The sequence below is a fragment of the Curcuma longa genome, chromosome 9 (genome assembly GCF_044706935.1).
Source record: "Curcuma longa cultivar G26 ecotype Majalengka, Jawa Barat chromosome 9, ITB_CL_G26_1.1, whole genome shotgun sequence".
Lineage (NCBI taxonomy): Eukaryota > Viridiplantae > Streptophyta > Magnoliopsida > Zingiberales > Zingiberaceae > Curcuma > Curcuma longa.
Window position 1 is genome coordinate 7,258,945 of NC_133869.1, and position 25,217 is coordinate 7,284,161.

Below are 25,217 nucleotides of genomic sequence, written 5' to 3' on the forward strand. Positions count from 1 at the left end.
CTTCTTATTCTTGTTTTACAGAATACTATAGTTGGCCTTGGTAAAGGATAGATATTTCTACAACTATCTTTCTTTGCCTTTGAACTGAAACTTTTCCTGTAATCGAAGATTTAATCTTTATTGTATTCATTTTGAAGATGGAGGTGAAAGAAATTTGATAGGAAGAAATGAAGTGAATGGTCAATAAATAACTGCCCCAAATCATATATACCGAATGGATCAGTCTCTTGAGCAGTTTGGCTTTCCTTTAACTGATCCATAAGCATTATAACCTGAGAAAAGAGAACTTCACCTTGTTTTATAGCTCTTCCTTGGAAGTGTGTGGTCTTTCTGACATATTCCTTTTCCTCTGTGTGTGTCTGTAGTTTTCTTTAAGGAGCTTATTATTTCAAGAATGTGTAGCAGGATTTGATCACCACATCCAACTCCTGATCATCTACCTGTTACTTTCAAGGTCTGTTTCTTACACTTTATGGATTCACATCACACATAACCCTCCATTGCTGGCAGCTCTTGGAAGCTATCGAGGACTTCTAAATAATGAATTGGTGGGCCTGGCGACCCACCTACGGATGAATATATCAAGAAACTATGATTGATTTTTATGCAGCTGCAGGAGTATTTCCTCCTTGCAGACGCATACCTTTTGATTTTTGAAATAGTAATTGGTGATATGTCTTAGTTGCTGTAGTTGGTGCGTTAAACATTTTACAGACGATCATTACCAATGTTAAATCATTTTCATTGGCCGACTTTTTTTTGAATGTTAAAATCTAGTGTAGATTGGGAAAACAAATTAAAGTTGTATATCTTGGCACTGCAGTGATGGTTTGGATAAGGCAAATCGCTAGCATAACTATTCCTTTTTGTCGATGCAACCTGCAGCAAACAGAAGAAAAGGAAATGCTGCAGTAAGTGCTGCCAACTTTGCTAGCTCACCTAATCAGTACAACCTTCTTGATGGAAAAGAAAACAGTAGAGAGAGAGTTGCTTGTTAGTTGAACAGACTCAGATTTCCTTTAAAAACATTATAGCGATCCCAGATGCAACAAGCAAGAAACAACTTGCTGTTAAATTAGTGAATCTGTCTATATATATATCAAAGTTTACAAAGACAGTCTCGAGTTCTTCTATTTTTGTAGCACTATGAAGAATTGGTGATTACTTGTAATGCAAAACTGCATAGATTTTGAGCTGGAGGAGGAGAAAAATGAAAGGCAGACTCTGAAATTTCAACTTGCAGAAAGTGGCCACCAAGATAGGAAGAAACATTAAGAAAGATGGAAGTCAACTGTGGCAAGGTAAGATTGAATATTTTACCTGTCATTCATTACTTGTACTTTCGTATCGATTAAAAATTTGGATATTTAAATTGATCGAACAGTCGTTGACGCCAGAAACCACCATGTGCCGTTGCCAGGTCCAATCGCGCCATTGCTTGTGGTTTTAAAACTATACAGACAGTGCATATCCGTGCCACGACGAGGAGGAAGACTCTTCTGCAACAATGGAGAATCTCGCTCTCTTCTTCCTCCTCCTCCTCCTCCTCTCCACCTTCCTCCTTCCTTCCTCGTCTCATCACTACAACGCCTTGTTCAACTTCGGAGACTCGATGTCCGACACCGGCAACGTCCGCATCGGCCGCCTCCCCTACGGAATGACCTTCTTCGGCCGCGCCACCGGACGATGCTCCGACGGACGCTTGGTCATCGACTTCATCGGTACGCACGTCGAAAATTAAAGTCGATAGTCTTGATTGATTAATTAGTATGTGTGGTGGGAATTTTGCAGCTCAGGACCTGGGATTTCCATTGCTGCCGCCGTCGAACGAGAGGGAGTCGAACTTCAGCAAGGGCGCGAACTTCGCGTGGGTGGCGGCCACCACGCTTGGCTTCGACTTCTTCAACGAGCGAGGGCTGAGCAAGGGCCTGTGGGTCAACGCCTCCATTTACATCCAGGTCGACCGCTTCGAGAAGCTCCTGCCCTCCATCTGCGGCGCCACACAAGGTGCGCCACCGAATCGATTAACTTCGATCAGATTCGTGATATATGTTTAATTTGAGCTCCCTGAAATTAATGGTTCGTGACGACGGCGGCAGACTGCAGGGATTTCCTGGGCAAGTCTCTGTTCGTCGTGGGCGAGTTCGGGGGAAACGACTACAGCACTGCTCTCTTCTTCGGGAGGTCCGTTGACGAAGTCACCACCTTCGTGCCTCACGTCGTCCACGCCATTTCCGACGGCGTCGAGGTAATTAATCAATCGTCTAGACCATAGAAGCTCAGTGCTCGATCGATCGATCGAGCTGCAGGGATTGAATTAACTGATAAAACTGTGGTCGCAGAGGTTGATCGGGCTCGGGGCGGCGGACATCATCGTGCCGGGGCTGCTGCCAGTGGGGTGCTTCCCCTTGTACCTGTCCAACTACCACACGGCCGACCCGCAAGACTACGGCCCCAAGACTGGCTGCTCCCGCAGATACAACGCCCTCTCCTGGCTGCACAACGTACAGCTCCGGCGAGCCCTCGACGATCTCCGACAAAAGCATCCTGCAATATCCATCCGATACGCCGACTTCTACTCCCAAATCTTCGATTTCGCCATCAACCCGCTCAAATACGGTCAGTCTTCCAATCTGCCGCCTGCTCTCTTTTTCTTCATCGATCATTGTGCATTCTGCATCTGAAGAAAAGTCATAGTTTAATTGTCACAAGCTGATATCATCGGCCACACCTGGCAATCGCCATTGATCTCCACCATCGCTAGCTTTAGGTTGAACTGACCCTGTCAGCGACGAATTAACCACCCACCTTGCGTGAATTGAACAAGTTACTAATCAGCTGAGCACGGCTCTTACGTAGGAGAGTTTGAATCTTTAATGCTCGCTACTATTCACAAATCAATCACGATCATATGCAACTCAATTTTCTGATAGTTTCTTCGCACGTTCTCTGCAACGTACTGTAGTGGTTGGGTGATTAAAAATTAGAAAATTAAAGAAGATATAGACAAGAATTCGGAGGTGGACGGTTAGGAGATGAGGAACAATAAATAACTAGCTGGGCATGCAATAATTGAGTTCAGAATCCATTTCTGGTGCCAAAATGAAAAATATTTGACAGAGCTCGTGATTAACCCACCACGATAGAGCTAGGAGTTTGTTGGATGGTCGCATTCTCGTGTTACTGGGGCATTATTTAAGTCGAATAAAGCTGAGGAATTATGGTACCCTTTTGAGAAGGCATCTCCCCTGCCATGTCCTGCCAAGGTTCTACGTGACGCACACGAGGGGGACCGATGGCTGTGTGAATTATGGCACTTGAGGTGACACACGCCGGTGGCTGGACTTGTTCAATGTATTCTCTCATCTTTGGCCTCCTCCATTTGGAAGAGACAGCTGAGAAACAGAGCAGTTACGTTTCAGCTTTTCCTTCTGAAATGTCGACTCACCGTACCTTTTTCCGACCTGGCCGGCAGGGTTTACTGCAGGAGCGCTGAGAACTTGCTGCGGGAACGGCGGCGGGCTCTACAACTACGACCAAGGTCGCCGGTGCAACGACAAGGGGTACACGGTGTGCGAGAACATATCGACGCATGTCAACTGGGATGGAATCCATATGACGGAGGCTGCCCACCGTGTGATCGCTAATGGATGGCTCTACGGCCCCTACGTCAACCCTCCCATTTTGACCGCCTCCTCCAAGAGCTAGCTTATCCGTTGTAATTAAGGAGGTGTTAGTGATCCAATTATCCATTCTTAATCATTATTGTTCTTGATGATTATAAATTAATGCGAGTGATTTTGTTTTTGTTTTTGTTTAATGGTTATTAAAGCATGCCCTTAAATAGTATATTCTCTTTACTAAGAAACACTTCCTTAAACAACCCTATCAAATGGAATGGATTTGAAAGTCTCTGTTTTATTGGATTATAAATTTTTAAATGGATTTATATATCAAATATTAAATTTATAGCATCTTCAAATTTTAAGAATAAAAAAATGTAGTCAAAGTTCTCGATGTTAAAACTTAACAAATACTTCAAAACGTGAATTCTTTAATGTCTAAGCACGTTTTAGCATCTTCAATTTTTTTTCTTTAAGATGTGAAGTTCAAAGAATGATATATTTTTCTATTGTAAATGAATTAAATATTATGAATAAATTTGATATTTAATTTAATAAAAAATTATTTATATTTGTTTAACATATATAAAATTAATTTGGTCCGAGATCAAGGGATGAGCCTCAATAAAGTAACCAAAGTCGAGTAATTTTAATCGGTTGGATACAAGTCGAGTTGGCTTTCAATAAATCAACTTCTTTTACGTCGGAAATACCAAATAGTAAGAAGATTTTTTGAACAAAAGTATGAAAATTTTAAGAAAGAGTAGGAAGGAAGACCAAATCAAATCTTGACAAAGTCCCTCCAATGCTCAGTCATACTTTAGGAAAAAGGGTGAAGAGGACGAATGGAGAAAGTAAATTGCTTGTTTGGATGATGTAACTGGTTACTTTTAGATAAAAAGTGAAAGGATGACTCTAATTCTCAAAAGACATACTCTTTTCTAAAGATATCTATTTTAGTGATCGGTGTCTTAATAGGCATATCCTTTGATGATCGGTGCTTTATCAACTACTGAGTTAAATCTCAATTTGAGCAAACCACATTCGAATGCGACTCGAACTAAATTGACTTGAGGTCTTCTTTCAAGGATGAGTTAGTCAGAACTCAATTTGATCAGACTTGAGTTCATCTTAAGGCGGTTTGATTGAACCTAAACTCGGCTTGAATCAGTTTGATCGGATCTAAGTTTGTCCTCTTAATTGAATCCGAGATCAATTTTACTTAATATGAGCTTATCTTGACTGTCATCCCTATATCATAAAAAATATTTAATAATTCATTATATTAAATAAATAAATTTAAATGTATATTTTTAATTTATTAATATTTATGAATAAAGATTACAAATTATTATTCATACGGATGAACAATGTCCAACAAATAAAAATCTTAAATAAATGTATAATATCATACTTATTAATTAATCAAATAAATTTAAAAATTGAAAAATTATAGACAATCAAATATTAAACAAATAAGTTAATGTCAGATTTAAACTAATTAATTCGACCTCGCAAAAAAATCAAGTTAAAGTTAACCATCGTTTCAACTATTTAATTTATTTTAAACTCAGCTTAATTTTATAAAAATAAATAAAAATAAAAGTTTACAGCCCTATTTATCACACTTTTACTCCTTTCAATATGCTTTTTTTTTATGCTTTTTTTTTAAGCTTCATATTATTTATAATTTTAAATTCATTTAAGATGCGAGAAGAAATTCATGGCATCGAAAATCCTGGGCAATTATTAAGTCACGCATCGCCGGATCCATTTCCGACGCCATTAATGGGTAGTTAATGCTTCCGCAAGCTCAGGATGGGAGGGTCAGCGAAGGGCCCGTGCAACCAAGAATCAGCGATCCGGTGGTCGGTCGCCTCCGTAGCGTGCCAGCCATCCCAATCGATGGCGGCGGAGGGCTCGGGACAGGCGCTCGATCCGGGCTGGCCGCACAGGGCACGCACGTCGAAGTGGTAAGGCCCGTCTCCGCCGCAGCAAGCGTTCAGCTTTGGCCGGTAGGTAAATCCTATTCGAGCCAGATCGAGTCATGCTTACGTACGTAATTGCGTTGGTGCGTGTAGAAGAAGAAAGCAAGAACGGATCCATGCTCACCGAAAGTGTCTGGGTCCTTGGCGAATTTGATGATGGGCGTGTAAAAGTCCGCGTATCCAATCCTCGCGTGGGGGTGCTCCTTCCTCAGCTCCGCCACTGCGCGCTGGAGCAGTCTGTTGTGATACCTGACCAAGTCGTTGACCCTCCTCAAGCATCCCGTGCCGGGCTCCAACTCTTCCTCCCTGGTGCCGTTCAGCAGGGTGAGGATGCCGGCGAAGCAACCGGACGGCGGGTTCCCTGGCACCACCAGATTCACAGCCCCGAGCTCGATCAATTTCTGCGCGGATTAAAAAGTTAGTGCCTTCGCGTACGTATGTGCTTATGGATGATCATCACCTCCGTGGCGTTCTTAATGGCCTCGACGACGGCGGGGACGTAGGCCGTCACCTGCTGCTGGGTCAGCTGGTTGAACGCCCACGGGCCCAGGTAGTCGTTTCCGCCGATCTCTCCGACCATGAACAGGGATTTGCTCAAGTACTTCTTGCACCCTGCGATTGGATAAACACTTTAATCAATCAAGATCTGGTTTCATGGTCGGTGAATTAGTTCGCTGCAATTGGTCGATGATGACCTTCAGTAGTGTTGCAGAGTGAAGGAATGAGCCGTTCGAACCACTCGAGCTGGACGCTCAGCGACAAGTTAGTCCCGACTTCGACGCCTCTCTCCCGGAAGAAGGATACGTCGAGAGCGGTGGCGCTGGCGACGGCGAAGCTTGCGCCCTTCGCAAAGCTCTGGTCGTCGCGCGACAGAAATGGCGGAAGCAGAGGAAGTCCGAATGCCTCAGCTGCATTATTGCCTTTTTTGTTTAATTACGTACGTTGATTCAAGGGAATTAGAGATCGTGCTGGGATTAATTACCGATGAAGTCGACGATGATGCGGCCGTCGGAGAGGCGGCCGGTGGGGTGGCCGAAGAAGGTGATGCCGTAGGGAGGATGGCCCATGTTTGGGGAAGAATCGGCGTTGGCGATGAGGAAGTTGCCGGTGTCGGAGATGGAGTCACCGAATTGGAATATGGCATCGAAAGTATTGTTGTGTTTACAGTAGGAGAGATCGAAACAGGAGAAGAGGATGAGGAAGAGGAAGAGGAAAGAGATGCAGACGGAAGGATTCATGGCGACTAAAGAAATTCAATTTGTTTACTGAAGGACTAACATTACTTGTACTCTAAATTGTGAATATAATAACGATTGCGTGTTGGATCCGTTGACTTTTTTCAAGATTTTGGGTTGAATGTGATGTATGTGATGTCAAATCGTGAGAAAATCATCAGGCTGATGCTGCGAGGAAAGATCACGGTTCTCAGTAGACTCTGGGCTCAGCGCATTCAAATTAAAAAAATTCTCAAACCAGCATCGTGTTTTAAGAATGATTAAGAATAATTGATTTGGACGATCCCGTTCGTTCTATTCCTCCGTCAACCATAATTTTTCACATATTAAATTTCTAATACATTCAAATCATATTTTAAATATTTAAATTTTAAAATAATTTTGACCGATGAATACAGCCTCAATATCTTTTTTATCTTCCTTTCTCTTTACTTGGTTAAAGGAAGAGAACTACTTTTCCCACCCCTCTGACACCGCAACCCCTCCCACTTCTTCTCTCTCCCATTATAATTACATTTCTATCCTTTTCTTTTTATTTATTTATTTATTTATTTATTTTTTAAATTTTTATTTAGTTTTATTTTTTAATTAATTTTATTTAAAAATAGCTCTCATATATTTTTAATTTTATTTAGTTTTTATTTTTAAATTAAATTAATTTATTATTTTTTTCATCAATATGATATTTTTTTTAATTTTATTTAATTTTTATTTAGTTTTATTTTTCAATCAATTTTATTTATTATTTTTATCAATACTTTATTTTTAGAATTTTATATAAATTTTATTTTTAATTTTATTATATATTTTTTCAATTTTATATAAATTTTATTTTTAATTAATTTTATTTATTATTTTTTTCATAATACTTGTATTTTTTTTCAATTTATTATTTTTAAATTTTTGTTTTTTTATTGATTTTATTTTTTTGTTAATCAGTTTTTTTAAAAAAAAATTTATCAGTTTTATTTTTTTGAATAATTTTTTTATATGTTTATAATCTTTTGTTTATTTTTAGTTGTAAATTTTAGGAGTTATTATTTATAAAAAATTTAAAAAAGTATAAAAATATAGATCAAAATAAAAATTATATAAAATAAAAAAAATAAAAGAAATAAAACTATGTTAAAAATTATATAAAATAATAAAATAATATATATATAATTAATTTAAAAAATAAAACTAAATAAAAATTAATTAAAATTAAAAATATATATATAAGTAAAATAAAATAAAAAATAAAGAAAAAAAAGGGTAAAAATGTCATTGAATGGGAGAGAGAGAGAGAGGAGGGGAGAGGGGGTGCGGTGTCAAGAGGTGGGAAAAGCAATTTGCTTAAAGGAAATCTCTTAGCTTTCTTTCATTTGTCCATTTATACAACTCAAATATATATATACATTTTTAAATTTAATTACAATCAAAATTTCATATCAAATCTATCTTTTCTAAACTCTACTTTTTTTCATGTAGTTATAAATTCATAAAAATTTAAATAATTTAGTTCCATCAGTGAATTGCTTGTTAGATTCAATAGAATTCATATATATCTCCAAAATGGTATATATGATATTGTTCACTTTGGACTCACGCCCTCGTAATTTTATTTTTGGACTATATCCAAAAGGTCTTATACCAATCCAAATATCTCTATCTTATAATCTCATGATCTTTTCCATATATTTTTAATATGAGAGTTTGATTATATCCCAATAATCCCTCAAACAAAGAACCATGTGATCCCCTCCTTAGTGGTGTTAGTGCAAGGTGCACCAGGTCTGACCATAGAGTTTCGATGTTTGACAATACACCTAGGTCTGATCAGTTTGACCAAGAGTTGATCCAAACATGACCTGATATTTGGATGTGAGTGAAGTCTAGTCAATTTGACCAGATGACTAGCGAGAAGTCCTAGTCGGTTAAACTAGATAGTGGAAATCCTTATCTAGAAGATTGGGCAAGGAAGTCTTGGTGAGTTAAGCTAGGCAGGAAAAGTCTTAGTTATAGGTTATGCAAAGGCAAGTCCTGATTTGGAGGATCAGACAGAAATCTTAGCAAGGTCAAGTGCATCAAGTGCAAGTCCAAGCAGTGTCAGGAGGACCAGGAAGCATGGTAAAAATCAAAGCAGGTTTGGAGGACCAAGGCTTGGTGTAAGTCTAAGCGATCAGGTAGACCGGTAGCCTAGCAGCAAATCCTGGGGGCCAAAAATCCTGGCTAAGCGAGAAGTCCAATAAGTCTGGAGGACTTATTGGCAAAGTCTCCTGAATGGAGTGGATAAGGGTGCATTCCTAGTGTGGGAACAGTAGACATCAGACTAACTCAAGATTTCGATAGAAATCCGAAGTTAGACCCACATGGTAAGGCTTAGGTTGCTTGTATGTTTGTATGCTTGTCTTGCAGGAATCAGGAGCTGGAAGTAAGATGGAGAACGCATAAGTGAAGCAAACAGAGGCAATCGAACCAAGTCTAAGGTCAACTCAGGTCAAACTTGAGTCAAATAGATCCAGGCGACTCTATCGGATCCAGTTGATCGGACGGTCCAGGCGACTCGAAAGTGGATCCAGGTGACTTGATCTGGAAGACTCAGCTCGGATAAGATCGAGAAGATCGGATTTAATCAGATCTTATCCAGTTGTCTGGATAAGGTTTCCAATCACCTGAAAGAGGCAATATAAGGAGGAAGAACGTGCACAACCAGATTACAACTTCTACAAGCCATCCTCTTCAACTAGTGGGGCTATTGAACACGAACGGGGCCAGACTCTTACAACCGGGGAAGATCCAGGGGGAGTGCGCAGCGCTCAGGACTTCCAGATCGGCTTCAATTGTTTAGTTACTTTCTTTAAGTCTTATTGTTTCAAATTATTATTATTATTATTTGGACTGTAAGACGGGTTTCTTCGCCTCCGAACGAACGTTCAGAAAGGATGCCACTAGTGGACGGGCGCCTCCCGTACATAGACCTTGGAGGTACTAACCCTGGGGTTAAGAACCAAGTAAAAAATTCGTGAGTACATGTGCTTGTGATCTAATTTTCGCTGCTTAATATTTTTCATAGAATGAGCGAACGAACGACGATCGTGCTATTCACCCCCTCTAACGCGCATCCACGATCCTACAAATGGTCCCAACGGACCTGTTACTAGGAGCCCCAATCATTTCTTTGTGAGAGTCCCCACATGGCATACATAGACATGCTCTGATACCACTGTTTGATCTGATGAAATCCTCATATATATCTCCAAAACGGTATGATATTGTCCACTTTAAGTTCATGCCCTTATGGTTTTATTTTTGAATTTTACCTAAAAGATCTCATAACCAATACAGATATCTTCATTTTATAATATTTCTATATATTTTTAACGTGAAACTTTAATTGTATTCTAATATTTCAATTAAAATTTGCTGATCGACCTCAAGAGCTTCGATTGCATACCCTAGTAGTGTCAAAAGAGAAAAAAAACTTCAGTAAAATAAAAAAAATTTGATTGAATCCGAACTTGTCATCTTGATTGAACTCAACTCAGTATTACTTAATCCGAGTTTATAGTAATTTTAACTTCCAACTCAATTTGACTTTTGAATTATCATAAATAATGTTTAATAATTTATTATATTAAATAAATAAATTTAAATATATATATTTTTAATTTATTAATATTTATGAATAAAAATTATAAATTATTCATCAATAATATGTATGAACAAATAAAAAATCCTAAATAAATTTATAATATTATACTTATTAATTAATCAAATAAATTTAAAAATATAAACATTTTAAACAATCAAATACTAAACAAACTAAGCGCATGACAAATCTAAACTAATTAATTCAACCTCTTAGAAAAAATCAAGATAAACTTAACCATCATTTCAAATATTTAATTTATTTTAAACTCAACTTAATTTAATTCGATTATTTTTATAAAAATAAAATAAAAATAAAAGTTTGAACAACCTCAAATTTAGTTCAGCTTCTAGTTTAAACCCCTATTTATCACACTTTTACTCCTTTCAATATGTTTTTTAAGTTTCATATTATTCAGAATTTTAAATTCATTTAAGATGCGAAAAGAATAAATTTTTTTCTCTAAACTCTCAATTCTACGTCTTTTCAAACACAAACGAAGAAACTTCATAACATCGAAAATCCTGGGCAATTATTAATCCACACAAGCAAGGATGGCCGGATCCATCTCCGACGCCATTAATGGGTAGCTAATGCTTCCTCAAACTCAGAATGGGAGGGTCAGCGAAGGGCCCGTGCAACCAAGAATCAGCGATCCGGTGGTCGGTCGCCTCCGTAGCGTGCCAGCCATCCCAATCGATGGCGGCGGAGGGCTCGGGACAGGCGCTCGATCCGGGCTGGCCGCACAGGGCACGCACGTCGAAGTGGTAAGGCCCGTCTCCGCCGCAGCAAGCGTTCAGCTTTGGCCGGTAGGTAAATCCTATTCGAGCCAGATCGAGTCATGCTTACGTAATTACGTTGGTGCGTGTAGAAGAAGAAAGCAAGAACGGATCCATGCTCACCGAAAGCTTCTGGGTCCTTGGCGAATTTGATGATGGGCGTGTAGAAGTCCGCGTAACCAATCCTCGCGTGGGGGTGCTCCTTCCTCAGCTCCGCCACCGCGCGCCGGAGCAGTCGGTTGTGATACCTGATCAAGTCGTTGGCCCTCCTCAAGCATCCCGTGCCGGGCTCCAACTCTTCCGCCCTGGTGCCGTTCAGCAGGGTGAGGATGCTGGCGAAGCAACCGGACGGCGGGTTCCCCGGCACCACCAGATTCACAGCCCCGAGGTCGATCAATTTCTGCGAGGATTAAAAAGTTAGCGCCTTCCGTGGTGTTCCGTTGCTTACGTACGTACTTATGGATGATCATCACCTCCGTGGCGTTCTTAATGGCCTCGACGACGGTGGGGACGTAGGCCGTCACCTGCTGCTGGGTCAGCTGGTTGAACGCCCACGGGGTCAGGTAGTCGTTTCCGCCGATCTCTCCGACCATGAACAGAGATTTGCTCAAGTACTTCTTGCACCCTGCGATTGGATAAACTCTTTAATCAATCAAGATCTGGTTTCATGGTCAGTGAATTAGTTCGCTGCAATTGGTCGATGATGACCTTCAGTGGTGTTGCAGAGTGAAGGAATGAGCCGTTCGAACCACTCGAGCTGGACGCTCAGCGACAAGTTAGTCCCGACTTCGACGCCTCTCTCCCGGAAGAAGGACACGTCGAGAGCGGTGGCGCTGGCGACGGCGAAGCTTGCGCCCTTCGCAAAGCTCTGGTCGTCGCGCGACAGAAATGGCGGAAGCAGAGGAAGTCCGAATGCCTCAGCTGCATCATTGCCTTTTTTGTTTAATTACGTACGTTGATTCAAGGGAAGAGATCGTGCTGGGATTAATTACCGATGAAGTCGACGATGATGCGGCCGTCGGAGAGGCGGCCGGTGGGGTGGCCGAAGAAGGTGATGCCGTAGGGAGGATGGCCCATGTTTGGGGAAGAATCGGCGTTGGCGATGAGGAAGTTGCCGGTGTCGGAGAGGGAGTCACCGAATTGGAATATGGCATCGAAACCGTTGTGTTTACAGTAGGAGAGATCGAAACAGGAGAAGAGGAAGAGGAAGAGGAAGGAGATGCAGGCGGAAGGATTCATGGTGACTAAAGAAATTCAATTTGTTTACTGAAGGATTAACATTACTTGTACTCTAAATTGTGAATATAATAACGATTGCGTGTTGGATCCGTTGACTTTTTTCAAGATTTTGGGTTGAATGTGATGTATGTGATGTCAAATGGTGAGAAAATCATCAGGCTGATGCTGCGAGGAAAGATCATGGTTCTCAGTTGACTCTGGGCTCAGCGCATTCAAATTAAAAAAAATCTCAAACCAGCATCGTGTTTTAAGAATGATTAAGAATAATTGATTTGGACGATCCCGTTCGTTCTATTCCTCCGTCAACAATAATTTTTCACATATTAAATTTCTAATACATTCAAATCATATTTTAAATATTTAAATTTTAAAATAATTTTGACCGATGAATACAACCTCAATATCTTTTTTATCTTCCTTTCTCTTTACTCGGTTAAAGGAAATCTCTTCTCTTTCTTTCAATTATCGATTTATACCACTCAAATATATATTTTTTTAAATTTAATTACAATTAAAATTTCACATCAAATCTATCTATTTTGATTTCACATCAAATCTATTTTTTCTAAACTCTACTTTTTCACATAGTTACAAATTCATAAAAATTTAAATAATTTAGTTCCATCAGTAAATTTCATGTTAGATTCAATAGATTCTACATATATCTCCAAAACAGTATGATATTATCTATTTTGAACCCACGCCCTCATAGTTTTATTTTTGGACTATATCTAAAAGGTCTCGTACCAATACAGATATCTCTATCTTATAATCTCATGATCTTTCTCATATATTTACAATATAAGACTTTGATTATATCCAAATAATCTCTCAAATAAAGGATCATGGGATCCCCTCCTTAATAGTGTTGGTGCAAGGTGCACTAGATCTGACCCTAGAGTTTCGATGTTTGACAATACACCTAGGTCTAGTTAGTTTGATCAAGGGTTGATCCAAACAAGATCTGATGTTTGGATGTGAGTGAAGTCTAGTCAGGTCAGTTTGACAAGATGACTAGCGAGAATTCCTTGTTAGTTAAACTAGACAGTGGAAGTCCTGATTTAAAAGATTGGGCAAGGAAGTCCTGGTGAGTTAAGCTAGGCAGGGAAAATCTTAGTTGTAGGTTATGCAAAGGCAAGTCCTAATTTGGAGGATCTTAGCAAGGTCAAGTGCACCAAGTGCAAGTCCAGGCAGTGTGAGGAGGATTGAGAAGCATGGTAAAAATCAAAGTAGGTCTGGAGGACCAAGGCTTGGTGCAAGTCTAAGCAATCAGGTAAACCGATAGCCTAACAGCAAATCCTGAGGGTCAAAGATCATGACTAAGCGGGAAATCCAACAAGTCCGGAAAAGTCTTCTGAATAGAGTGGATAAGGGCGCGTTCCTAGTGTGGGAACATTACACGTCAGACTTGTTGGTGCAGTTTGCACTAACGATTAAACTCCTGGAGTGATCACAAATAAGCCCTAATTCCTGATTATGTGGCTCCACAACTTCATCCTCCTCAGATGAGGATTCCTGCTCTGACTCAATTGAATGTATCCTAACTACAAGTGATTCTTGGGGTATTGCCTCCATGCAATCCCCTACACTTATACATCCATCCTCTAAGTCCTCTGATACCTCAATCACTAATGGTGGTCCCTGGGGCTCAGTGCAATCCCCTACACCCATTTGAACATCTTCCACTGCAATTGCATCAGAAATAAGCTCTATGTCATCTTCCTCAGTAACCAATGCATCCTCCAAATCAAACTCAACCCGTGACACTGTAAAATCCATTTCGGGGCTGATTTGTGTGGGAGAAGGAGTTGCTGAAATTTCTTCATGAAATTCTGATTCTTGAGTGCTTGATCTTTGAGCTTGTATTTGGTTCATGCTATTTACAAGCTGTCCAAATTGCCTCTCAAGATTTTGTTGTTGTATCGCCATTTGTTGTATCATCTCCTCAAGCCTTTGTTGTTGTTGAACAAACTCAATAGAATTTTCATAGTCTTCTTGGATTGGGTATGAGTTTTGTTGATCTTGAAAATAGGTTGGCTGCTGAAAATTGTTTGAAATCTGTCCACTTTGAGAAAATGACGATTGACATTGATTTTGGGCTTGAAATGAAGGATTTTGATGCTGAAAATTCCCTTGACAATTCCATGAATGTTGCTGAAAATTTGTGCCTTGAAAACCTTGATTTAGGGGCTGTTGGAAACCACCATAGGGCTGTGAAAAATCTTGGTTTGAAGGTTGAAACTGTTTGCTGAAATTGATTGTTCTGATGCTGAAAATTTTGAAATTGATTGTTCTGAGGCTGAAAATTGTTATTGTTGCTGAAAATTCTGAAATTGGGGCTGAAATTGTGGATCAACTTGTTGAAAACCATGATAAGGCTGTTGGATTTGATTTTGAGGTTGTCCACCTTGAAATTGTTCCTGAAAACCTTGATATTGGCCCTGCAAATAAAAATTTTGCTGTTCAGATTGTTGATAAAATGGTTGTTGATAAAAAGAATTTCCATACATTTTAGAAACCAACAATTATCCAAGTAACAATAAAACAGATTATTCATAAGCTCAAAACAAACAATTTCTACTAGTTATTCCCCGGCAACGGCGCCAAAATTTGAAAAGCCCTAAACTAGGTGTCACGATAGGGCTTCAAATTAGAATTTATAGATTTTATCGAAAACCCACGATGAATTCAAATAAATGAAGTATAGGGGCCTCGAGTCGTATTTTTCCAAGGACTAGTAGAAAATCGCTTAAGTTGAGCTTGGGTGTGTCGTGTTTTTGGGTTTTCACAATAAAAATGGGGGTTTTGAGGTTTTTAAATGAAATGTAAACGAAAATGCAGCAAATAAATGAAAAATGCAATTTAATCTAATTACCTCCTAATCGAAATGCAAACAAACTAAAAGCGCAAACTAAGTGAACTCAACTAACTGATTAAACAAGAGTGAATAATTCAAATTAAATTGGATAATGCAAAACAATGCAACAAAACAATTCCAAGTTATTGAAACCAAATCTAAATCCTAAATGCAATGGAACCATTTAAACTAACCTATCTTAACTTATGAAGCACAACCAATGTCCAAGATGCTAGAACAAGAACAAAGGTTGGCACAGCTAGGAATTTGGCACAAACAGTTTCACTTGGCACGGAACAGCAGCAAGCAACTCGGCATCAGAAACTGGGTCAGACAATACACCGAAGCATCTAAAACAAGGCAAAACCAAACACTAACCATAACCAATAATCAACCAATTGACAAGGTTGAACTTAAGAAGCTAAGCAATTAACCGAAAATTGCAGAATTTGCAAAAAAGTTCAGAAATCAGAAATGAAACTGAAAAATGAAATCAGAAATATCAAAAAACAGTAAAATAAGCATCCAATCCTTCTCTTCTCGTTCGATTTTCCTCAGCTGGTCGTCAATCCAGCTAACCAATGCTGGCTCCGATAATCCCTTGGAGCTTGAATCTGGTTTCTGAGGTGTTTGCTCGCTGCTCGAACCCGGAAAAACCGAAGAAACCCTCTCCGGCCGTGAAACAGAGCTCGGCACAGCGGTTTGAAGCTGCAAAAACTGGATTCCGTGCTTCAACTTGCTCCGATCGTGTTCTGATGATATTTAGGAAAGCTCCACGCTCCTAGGAGAACCCCTCGGAGGATCGCGGAACCGGATTATGCTGCAGGTTGGCCGGAAACGAAGAAACAGGGTTGGAATGCCGCCGGAGAAACCCTCTCCGTCGCGCCTCGTCCAGCTGCCGGAATATACCCAATCAACCGGCTTGGACTCTTCGTAGGATCAAGGAACGCAATGGAAAAGGTTTGGGTGGACGGGGCTGCGCCGTTTGGTACGTCGGTGAGCAGGGGTCGGCGTCGCGGGACGACGATGAACAGTGGTGGCGCAGCCACTGTTCATCGATTAATGTTTTCGCCTTTTATACTCTGATTAATTGCAAAATCTGGGCCGTCCACTTTGAATCCAACGGACAGAATTGATCTGAGGCTCTAGGGCTTCTTAGGGCTTCCAAAAAATTGCGAAATTTTGATCGGGCTCGATCCGAGTCATGTCCTTCATGTTGGCTTGATCAATTTGACACATTTGACTTGATTTGACCACGGTTGAGCTCGAGTCGGATCCGATTTAGCCCTAAAATCAATAAAAATCCATTTAATGCCAAAAAATCACCATTAAATCACAAAAATTATATCAAACCTCAAATTATGCAATATGGGACAAATATGGTCAAATCGATTCAATAAATGATCATTTTCATGTAAAAGCCCAAGAATAAATCGATTTAAAATTAATAAAATCCCAATTCATCAGGCTAAGTGCTAGGGCACGGATCATAAATTTTCTTTGGATCGGCAGGGAGGAGGAAACGAAACTGGAATCTGAGTTGTATTAGAGTTCAAACTAAGGTAAGCTTTATTATGGTTAATTGAGTCTGTTTGCTTAGAATTACTATTTTATTAGGTTGCTGATTTATTAGTTTCTTGGATTGATCTATTGGATGGTGATCTGATCGTGGGTGTTTGATTCGGTTTAGGGTTGATGCTCTATTAAATTCTTATTTGGTTGGGATTAGTTCATGGCTGTTGGGATATGTTGATGGATTGAATTTGGTTGTGGAATTGATTTGTTGATGTTGGAATTTTTAGTTTTGTTGGATTGGTTGGTTGATGTTGAATTGGTTAGTTTAAGGGTTGGTGTTAAAAGCTTGATTCGGTATTAATGTTACCATTTATTGGTTTGATCTATCGAGATAGGTTTGCCCTATTTTAGATTTGGTCGATATAATTCAAGACTTCAAGAATTTGAAGATACGAAGAGCTGATCTTTAAGCATTTCTTAAATAATTGTTTACTTCTTAAATATTTCAAGACTTCAACTTATTTTTTAACAATTTGTTAAAAAAATTTGGCCCACCCTTCGGAAGAATCCTGGCTTCGCCCCTGGTTGGTGACACGAAAGGCCATCTGGAACAGTCCACTTCCTGCAATATTTTCTATTCCAACGACGCCATTGCTGTTCTGGCTCACATAGCTGGCTTCTGAGTACAAGTTCTCACTGCAAGTGACTGGGTTCCCAGTCCCACCATGAAAGGCCTCCAGTTCCAATTGCTCTCCTGTAGCTGCTTCACGACGTCGGCCATGCTTGGCCTCTGGTGGGACGTACGACTGCAAGGTGCAACTCGGTGCGACATCAGAGCACTTCCAGACCGAGTTTATGTCACAGTTCCCTTCCCTCGCAGCCTGGCATCGACGATGCCTTCGATGTCTCCTCTGGCAAGTTTCTGGCGCACCATTTGAGCTATATGTGCATTCTCTGCACTTCGCAAAACAGGAGGTTGCCCTGTGATCAGCTCCCAGAACTACCCCGAAGCTGTACACATCGCTTTTTTCGCTGAGCTTGAAGGGATGATATAATACCTGCACAAGTCATGGAACAATTTCACAACATTTAATTTCCCAATACTCGGGATCAAGCTAAGGTATCCTGGATATATGGCTGTTTGTCTCACTTTGGAAAGCTTTTGACACCCCAAAATCAGCTATTTTGGCCTCCAGATTCTTGCTCAAGAGGATATTTGCCGTCTTAACATCCCTGTGAATCAGTGGCGGCTTGCATCCCTTGTGCAAGTACTCCAGCCCTGCGTCTCGATGAAATATATAAGTTCAGATGAATTGGGGAAACGACGAGAATGAAAATTAGAGAATAGAAAACCTTGTGCAGCTTCAAGTGCAATCTTAAAGTTCTTGTCCTGGCTGTACTGCCTGCATAATTTTATATGAACCTGTTCATCAGCTTTTGAAGGAGCACTGAACATGTTTCGATGTAAAGATGATAGTATAAAATGTTCTAGTAGAGTTCCTTGTGGCAAATAATGGTGAGTGCTATCTAATATCTGAGTTCTGAAACATCATTACAAAAAAAATATACACCGAGTGGATGTCCAAGAATTCTGTGAATCGAACTAGAATAGGTGTGATCAGACAAAGAGTATTTCTGTTTATACTTTGAATGTGAATGGCTTCCCAGAAAAAATCCATATTTTATAATTTTGTAAATAATCAATCACATTTTCAATGAAGTATTATATTTATATATTTTTAACAGGAATTTATTTAAATAACATTTTTTTTTTCTTTTCAAAATAGCGTTCTATATCAGAAATATTAAAAGGATGGTGTACTCTAAAATACTAAAAATAGCATTCTATTTCCTTTTTCATTTAAAATATAATTTTTTAATTAAATTAGTCCAATAATTTCAGCTAAAACTATTTTAACATTAATAACAATTATTTCAATATTAATCAAAAATATTTTAATATTTATAGAAATTATTATAATTTAATTAAAACTTTTATAATATTATTATAGTTTTTTTTTTCAAAATTACATCGATCGTTGGCTACTACAGGAGATGACATTGCTTCGGTTTCATCGAGATTCGACTCTTGCCTGCTATAACACTATTAAACTAGTTGGGTAAAAAAGTTAATTGAAAATAAAATTTAGGATTTTTTTTTCACTTTTTATTCATTAACGATGGACCTAGGCTCTATGCAGTGGGCCTGCTCGACAGCCCATTATTAGCCCACCTTCATTTGATCAGTGATACGATCAATAGATGCGCTTGTATGAATCTAACCGAGCAAGCAAACACTGGCGGATCTGAGCCGTACGATGCCACTATCACACTATCCTTGAGATTGCCACAAAATCCACGATTACTTCTGATCTATTTAGCGATGAGGGAGGCGGCTCAAGGGATTAGGTTTTCTTTTCCAGTGGAGTGAATGCCCGTCCCCGTTGTTGGAGGAAGAGATCGGCTAGGGTTGTTGCTCGCTTATCTTTTCGATCATCGGTCCCCGAAGCCTATCTTTTCTCCTCATCTTGAAGCGTCCTTCTATTGTTTTTGATGGAGATCGTATCGCGGCGACGGCCGTGCTAGTGTCGAGGATTAACCTGGTGCTGTTCTGAGGCCAGCGATCTGATCGGGATCCTGCCGAGATGGCGACCGTCAACCCCTTCGATCTACTGGGAGACAACGAAAACGATGATCCGTCGCAGTTCGTCGTCGCCCCTCAGCAGAAGGTGGCGGTTAAAAAACCCGCCGCGCCAGCTACCACTGCTCCGACAGTGGCGAAGCTTCCCACGAAACCGGTCCCCCCTGCACAGGCCGGTTAGTTTGTATCGTTTATTAGTCTTGAAAAAGATTTCTTTTTTGGATATCCTCGTTTGGATCCTGGGTTGTGGTTGTATGTCGATGGCATCCTATAATGTTGGAATTATAACCGATTTTCGATGGAACCTTCCATCCTTTTCCCCCCTTTTAATCTGTGCTTGGGTTGATGGCATTTTTTTTTTCATTTTTCTGAAAGATCACTTTTTGATTGAGAATGTTTGCGACACAGTGAGGGAGTCGAGGGAAGGCAGGAGCAATGATGCGCTTCCACGTGGTGGTGCTGGCCGTGCTGGACTTGGACGTGGAAGAGGTGGACGAGGCCCAAGTCGTGATTTTGAGAATGAGAACGTGAATGGGTTTTCTAGGAGCTACGGTATCGTTGGAGGTGGAGGTGAAGAGGGTGATGCTGACAAGCCTGAAAAGGCACGCCCTGGACGTCTTCCCTTTGGCGGTGGCCGTCGTGGTGGATACGGTGGTCGCGGTGGCTATGGTAATGACGACTCTGGAGGTGATGCTGAACGGCCTCCTCGCAGATTGTACGAGCGTCGCAGTGGTACTGGTCGGAGTTATGAGGTGAAGCGTCAAGGTGCAGGTCGTGGTAACTGGGGAACTGTAGCTGATGAGCCACTTTCACAGTTACGATATTGGTCTTTTTTGCACTAGTTCTGTTGGGTGCTGAAACTTTTTGGCAGCTGTATTACTGAACTTCCTTTTATTTGTGAAATTTTTTACTGAACAGGGAAAAGGAGGATGCCCTCAAGTCCGATGAGAAGCCAACTGATGGGCATCAAGAACGGGAAAATGCACCATTAACAGAGGAGAGCAAGGATAAGGAGGATGCAATTAATGAGACTGAAGAAAAGGAAGAGGACAAGGTAAGCTTCTCTTTATGCCCTTGAATCTTGATTCTTTTGGATGGCAGCTAAAAAGAAATCACCTTAGGACTGGCTACAGCTATATGTTGTAATATATTTTTATTAACCAACAAAAACGGCATCGAATGGTTTTCTTTTATAGTGTGTGATTTTTGGTAATTCTTTCTTTGTAAACGTTTTATGTAGTTTTGGCTGATTATCAAATGCCAAAGACAGGTTTCCGTAGGCATCTGTGAAAATATCTCATGTTCCACTTCAATATTAAGTAACTCGGTGAAAAGATTCTGAATCTACTTCGTTTTCTACTTATATTGTCATCTTTAGGATGCTTCTATCAATTGGATGCATTGTGCATGTGCATGCTGAAAAAAACTATTTTTCTTGTCCTTTATTAATTACTAATCTAATTGTGTATACCTTGATAGTTGATAGTGAGACCATTATTTTTGACTGAAACAACCATTATTTTTGATTGAAACAATCATGATTTCAACGTTTTACTTACTGTAGATCTCTTGAATGACACTTATATTAACTTCAACATTGTTGGTCCAATTCAAGCATCTTTTACTGCTCTCTATTATCTTTTCTTATTTTCTAGATAACTCATACTATCTAAACTATAGCATTTTAATATCTCATCTAGTATGAGTACCGTCAAAAGTCTTTCATCGACTAGTGTCACATCAGGAATTTTGAAAAAGGAACTCAAATACATTCTTTTTAGAATTCTTGACTCTGCTACACCACCTTATGTATATATTCCTGACTGACATAAAAATTATATATGTCAATACTCCAGCAAACATCAAGTTTGTTTATTGAAATCTGCTTCCTTGTGTTTTTGGTGATCTACTGTTGAGTTAGTTTTATTTTAACCCTTCTAGCACATTGCAAATAATACTGGATTAGTCCCTGCTTTAATATTTGATATCTAGGTGTGAGTAGTTCACTTACGAGAGCCCTATTTTTTGTTTTCTCAAACATGTCATTGTATGTGTGACCTGCTATTTCTCTTTGAAAGCTAGTCAAGTTATTGTACATGTTCCAGGTTATAATGTGGTTTTTACTGGTGAAAGTCTTCAAGAACGTCATCAGAATTTTGTGTTAGGAAAAGATCTTGAAAGGTGTTTTTGCATACCAATATTAATGTGGTTTATTGTACATATTGCCCCTAGCAAGCTAGTGCTTTTGAACATTAAGTGTTTTTATACCTATCATTGACAACTTAATTGTTCTTATTGTAAGAGTGTATAACTAGCTAGGCTAAAAGATCTTGAAAAATACAGGCCTTTTCTGCACATGATAATTTTCTTCACTACATTTGACAGTAAAGCTTGTGCTATCAGTTGTATAACATTTTTGTTTAATTGATTTTGGGCCTTTTTTCTCTAGGTACTCATTGATGGTTTGTGCATGCACTTTCATTGATGTTTCTTTGTCAAAATTTATTTATTTATATTTTTTATATGCCCATAATACATCCAAAAGAGGTAAACTAACTGCATCACGGCTTCTGCATGTTTCAAGCAAGGACAACTTTAAAAAATCTCGTTCTTTTGCCCACTATTTCTTATCATAAACAAGCACCAACATGGAAACTAATCTAGTTTATATGGTGTGTCAATATGTTTGTTAGCTTTTTTCTGTCGTTCTCTCTTTTTGTTGCTTGATCTTCCATTTTTTGAGGCAAGCAAAGAGTTTGTGATATGATTCCACAGTTGAAACTTTACTAGCTTAGGCATGCTCCTCCTTCCCCTGCTCGTGCTTGCAAATTTATATGGTTTTGGCAATAATTAACCTAGCAGTACTTTTCATATTAGTCTCCTGCATTTAGTTGTCCTGCTCGTTATACGTGAATTGTTTTTTTTTCTGTCGCATAGATTTGAGCTGTCCTCTGTTACATTGTTGCTGGTTTTAATAGAGATGGATTCCTACCTCAAGCGAGTAATTTTCAGCCTTTTTATGAGTTGTATGAAGCTGTTATAGACTTGTAGAGACACTTCCCAGCTTATTAACCATTCAGATTGGTGGATTGGGACTAGCACTTCCTGTATATATAAATGACATGTAGTTTACTCTAAATGGCATATGTTAGACTGATCCAAAGAGTCTTGTATGGTAACTCGAAACCAATACATATGCAAATACTTCATTCCACCCTGCCTATTCTTATTTTTTGTGGCAGAATAAAGTATTGGTATGCTTCTTTGTCATGCCTAATTCAGAAACCTGCCGTACAAAGTATGCTATATTATTTCAATTAATTGTTTAGCTGGTTTTCATATATAAGGCTGATCCAAAGGTCTTGCATGATGTTGAGTAAGTCAAACCATTGTGTATGCAAGTACTCTATTTCACCCAGCCTAGAGCAATTTGTATATGGCAGCATAAAGGGATTGGTGTCTGTCTTCCTTCATACTTCAATTCAGGAAGCTGCCATACATGAGGACCAAGTAAATCAAATGATTGTGCTGCATTATGCCTCCTGCATTGCCACAAGTTATTTTTTGTTCTATATTGGTTGAATTTAATAGTCTAGTGTTTGATTGTTTTTTTGAACTTCATGTCGATTACAATTATTTTGTAATTGTCATAGTATAGTTTACTAAGATTATTTCTTAATCGGTAAAAAAAACTTTTATACATTCCTTTTGCCATAAGATTCAAGATCGTGACATGAAGGTTATAGGGTTTTGGCTTCTAAATTTGTGGAGGTAACCATTATCCTGTACGCATTGTAGTCTAATGTTAACTAAGATTGTTTTTTAATTGGCAAAAGCCTTTGATAGATTTTTTATGGTGGCATGAGGATTATTTGTGAGGGTGACCCTTATGCTATATATTTATAACTAAGATTTACAAGCAAGAATTTGCTTATGGTTGACATTTATAAAATTTTATAGGCATTTATAATTGTTAAATGTCTATCTCTTCATATATAATAGTTTCTCTATCATTAAGATATTCTTAATGTTTTCTACATGATATGCTGATACAAATAACTGAAAGATGTGTTATATATTTTTGCCCTTTTCTTCTTTCTGTGTTACATCTTGGTGCCATTTTCTTCTTTCTGTTTTACATTTTGGTGCCATTTTCGACTTTTTCAATAGGTCCTGTACTTAGTGATATTATATTTTGTATTAAGGTTTCCACAATTCTAATTAGCTGTTAAATCATTACACTTGTTGAATTGTATAGGAGATGACTTTGGAAGAATATGAGAAAATAAAGGAGGAGAAAAGAAAAGCCTTACTTGCATTGAAAGCTGAGGAGAGGAAGGTTGAAATCGACAAGGAGTTGCAGTCTATGCAGCTACTAACAACAAAGAAAGAAATGGACCCTGTTTTTGTTAAATTGGTACTCCTGCTGCAAATTCCTGTTGTCTAGTAATTTTTTCCCTCTTCAAATCATTACTGTTGTTCATCTCTTTGTGCTCTCTACGCATCTGATGTGTTTTATCTTTCAGGGTTTTGACAAAGATGCAGGGAAAAGGAAAGAAAATGTTGATGGTGATGAACGGAGCAAAAAAGTATGAACACTCTTTCATAAGATATTACTGCTTTAAATTTTTTCCCCCATGAATTATTGAAGCTTCTTCATTGTTAGCCCCTGAACATCAACGAGTTCTTCATGACTGGCGAAGGTAAGCAATACTACAGCCCTGCTAGCCGTGGACGTGGCCGAGGAAGAGGTGACCGTGCACCATTCAGAGGTGGTTTTGGCGGCCGAGGTTCAAGCCTCGTAGCTACGGCTCCATCTATTGAAGATCCCAGCCAGTTTCCCATGCTCAGTGCCAAGTAGGGCAAAATTTTAAAACAGTGGCAATGCCAATCTGCGATTTTTAGCTCATAATGTTAAGACTTGGATTGCTTTCTGAGAAATTACTTTGGGTCGAGTTGTTCATTTCACTTTTCAACTATGTATAATGGAACTCTCGTGAACTGCGTTCCTTGGTATGCTTGCTACTTTCATCTGTTTATAATCTTCAAACTTGACTAGTTCTATTTGGATGACTAATACTATATGAAACATCGCCATTTACACGAGGTATACGTTAGTGTAGGCTATACATTTGTACTAGGTTTACCTTTAGTAGATTGAACATTTATACTAGTTACGCTTTATTGTTAGAGTGGTAAATGAATGTAGGTAACTTTAGTATTTGATTTGATAAAAATTTATTTATATTTATTTAATATATACACATGGAAGTTTGAATAATTTGATAAATTAAATAAATAAATTTGAATATAATATATATATATATATATTAAAAATTTTATGAATATGTTAAATAAATAAATAAAATTTTAAAAAGAATAAATAAATTTTTATTATTAAATTTAATAATTATTTTTTAAAAATAAAAAATTTTAAATAATCAATAAAGTTTGAATTGAGAAATAAACTAAATTAAATTTATAAAAAAAATTAAATTAAATTTGAATAATTATTAAATTTAAATAATTATTTTAATGATTTAATTTATTTTAAATTTAACTTAATTACTTTATCAAATAAATTTAAACATTTGAACATTATAAAATTTAACTCACTTTGATTCGTTTAGGATTTTATTGGCGGTAGGTTTTATGTTATTGGTTTGGATGTAACACTCTTTCCAAGCTAAAGCATATGTATGGTATCCA

The 25,217-nt window shown here is 38.6% G+C and overlaps 4 protein-coding genes across 4 annotated transcripts; 2 read left to right on the plus strand and 2 right to left on the minus strand.

The window, feature by feature from the left end:
• The first annotated feature begins 1,169 nt into the window (after positions 1-1,169).
• LOC141834747 (GDSL esterase/lipase At5g45910-like) lies at positions 1,170-3,807 on the plus strand. The gene is made up of 6 exons (XM_074722093.1): positions 1,170-1,301; positions 1,421-1,721; positions 1,792-2,007; positions 2,100-2,248; positions 2,343-2,619; positions 3,476-3,807. The coding sequence occupies exons 2-6, from the start codon at positions 1,508-1,510 to the stop codon at positions 3,706-3,708; spliced, it is 1,089 nt and encodes a 362-aa protein (XP_074578194.1). The 5' UTR covers positions 1,170-1,301; positions 1,421-1,507; the 3' UTR covers positions 3,709-3,807.
• Positions 3,808-5,285: 1,478 nt separating this feature from the next.
• Positions 5,286-6,849, minus strand: LOC141835442 (GDSL esterase/lipase At5g45910-like). The gene is made up of 5 exons (XM_074722895.1): positions 6,594-6,849; positions 6,307-6,519; positions 6,072-6,223; positions 5,736-6,012; positions 5,286-5,649 (listed from the first exon to the last, which is right to left on the minus strand). Exons 1-5 carry the CDS (start codon positions 6,847-6,849, stop codon positions 5,420-5,422), a joined length of 1,128 nt encoding a protein of 375 aa, XP_074578996.1. The 3' UTR covers positions 5,286-5,419.
• A 4,218-nt stretch (positions 6,850-11,067) lies between these two features.
• Positions 11,068-12,495, minus strand: LOC141834319 (GDSL esterase/lipase At5g45910-like). Its single transcript, XM_074721693.1, has 5 exons — positions 12,249-12,495; positions 11,965-12,177; positions 11,730-11,881; positions 11,380-11,656; positions 11,068-11,297 (listed from the first exon to the last, which is right to left on the minus strand). Exons 1-5 carry the CDS (start codon positions 12,493-12,495, stop codon positions 11,068-11,070), a joined length of 1,119 nt encoding a protein of 372 aa, XP_074577794.1.
• Positions 12,496-19,266: 6,771 nt separating this feature from the next.
• LOC141834831 (RGG repeats nuclear RNA binding protein A-like) lies at positions 19,267-24,540 on the plus strand. Its single transcript, XM_074722203.1, has 6 exons — positions 19,267-19,684; positions 19,917-20,322; positions 20,427-20,562; positions 23,767-23,925; positions 24,035-24,097; positions 24,175-24,540. Exons 1-6 carry the CDS (start codon positions 19,513-19,515, stop codon positions 24,367-24,369), a joined length of 1,131 nt encoding a protein of 376 aa, XP_074578304.1. The 5' UTR covers positions 19,267-19,512; the 3' UTR covers positions 24,370-24,540.
• The last annotated feature ends 677 nt before the right edge of the window (positions 24,541-25,217 follow it).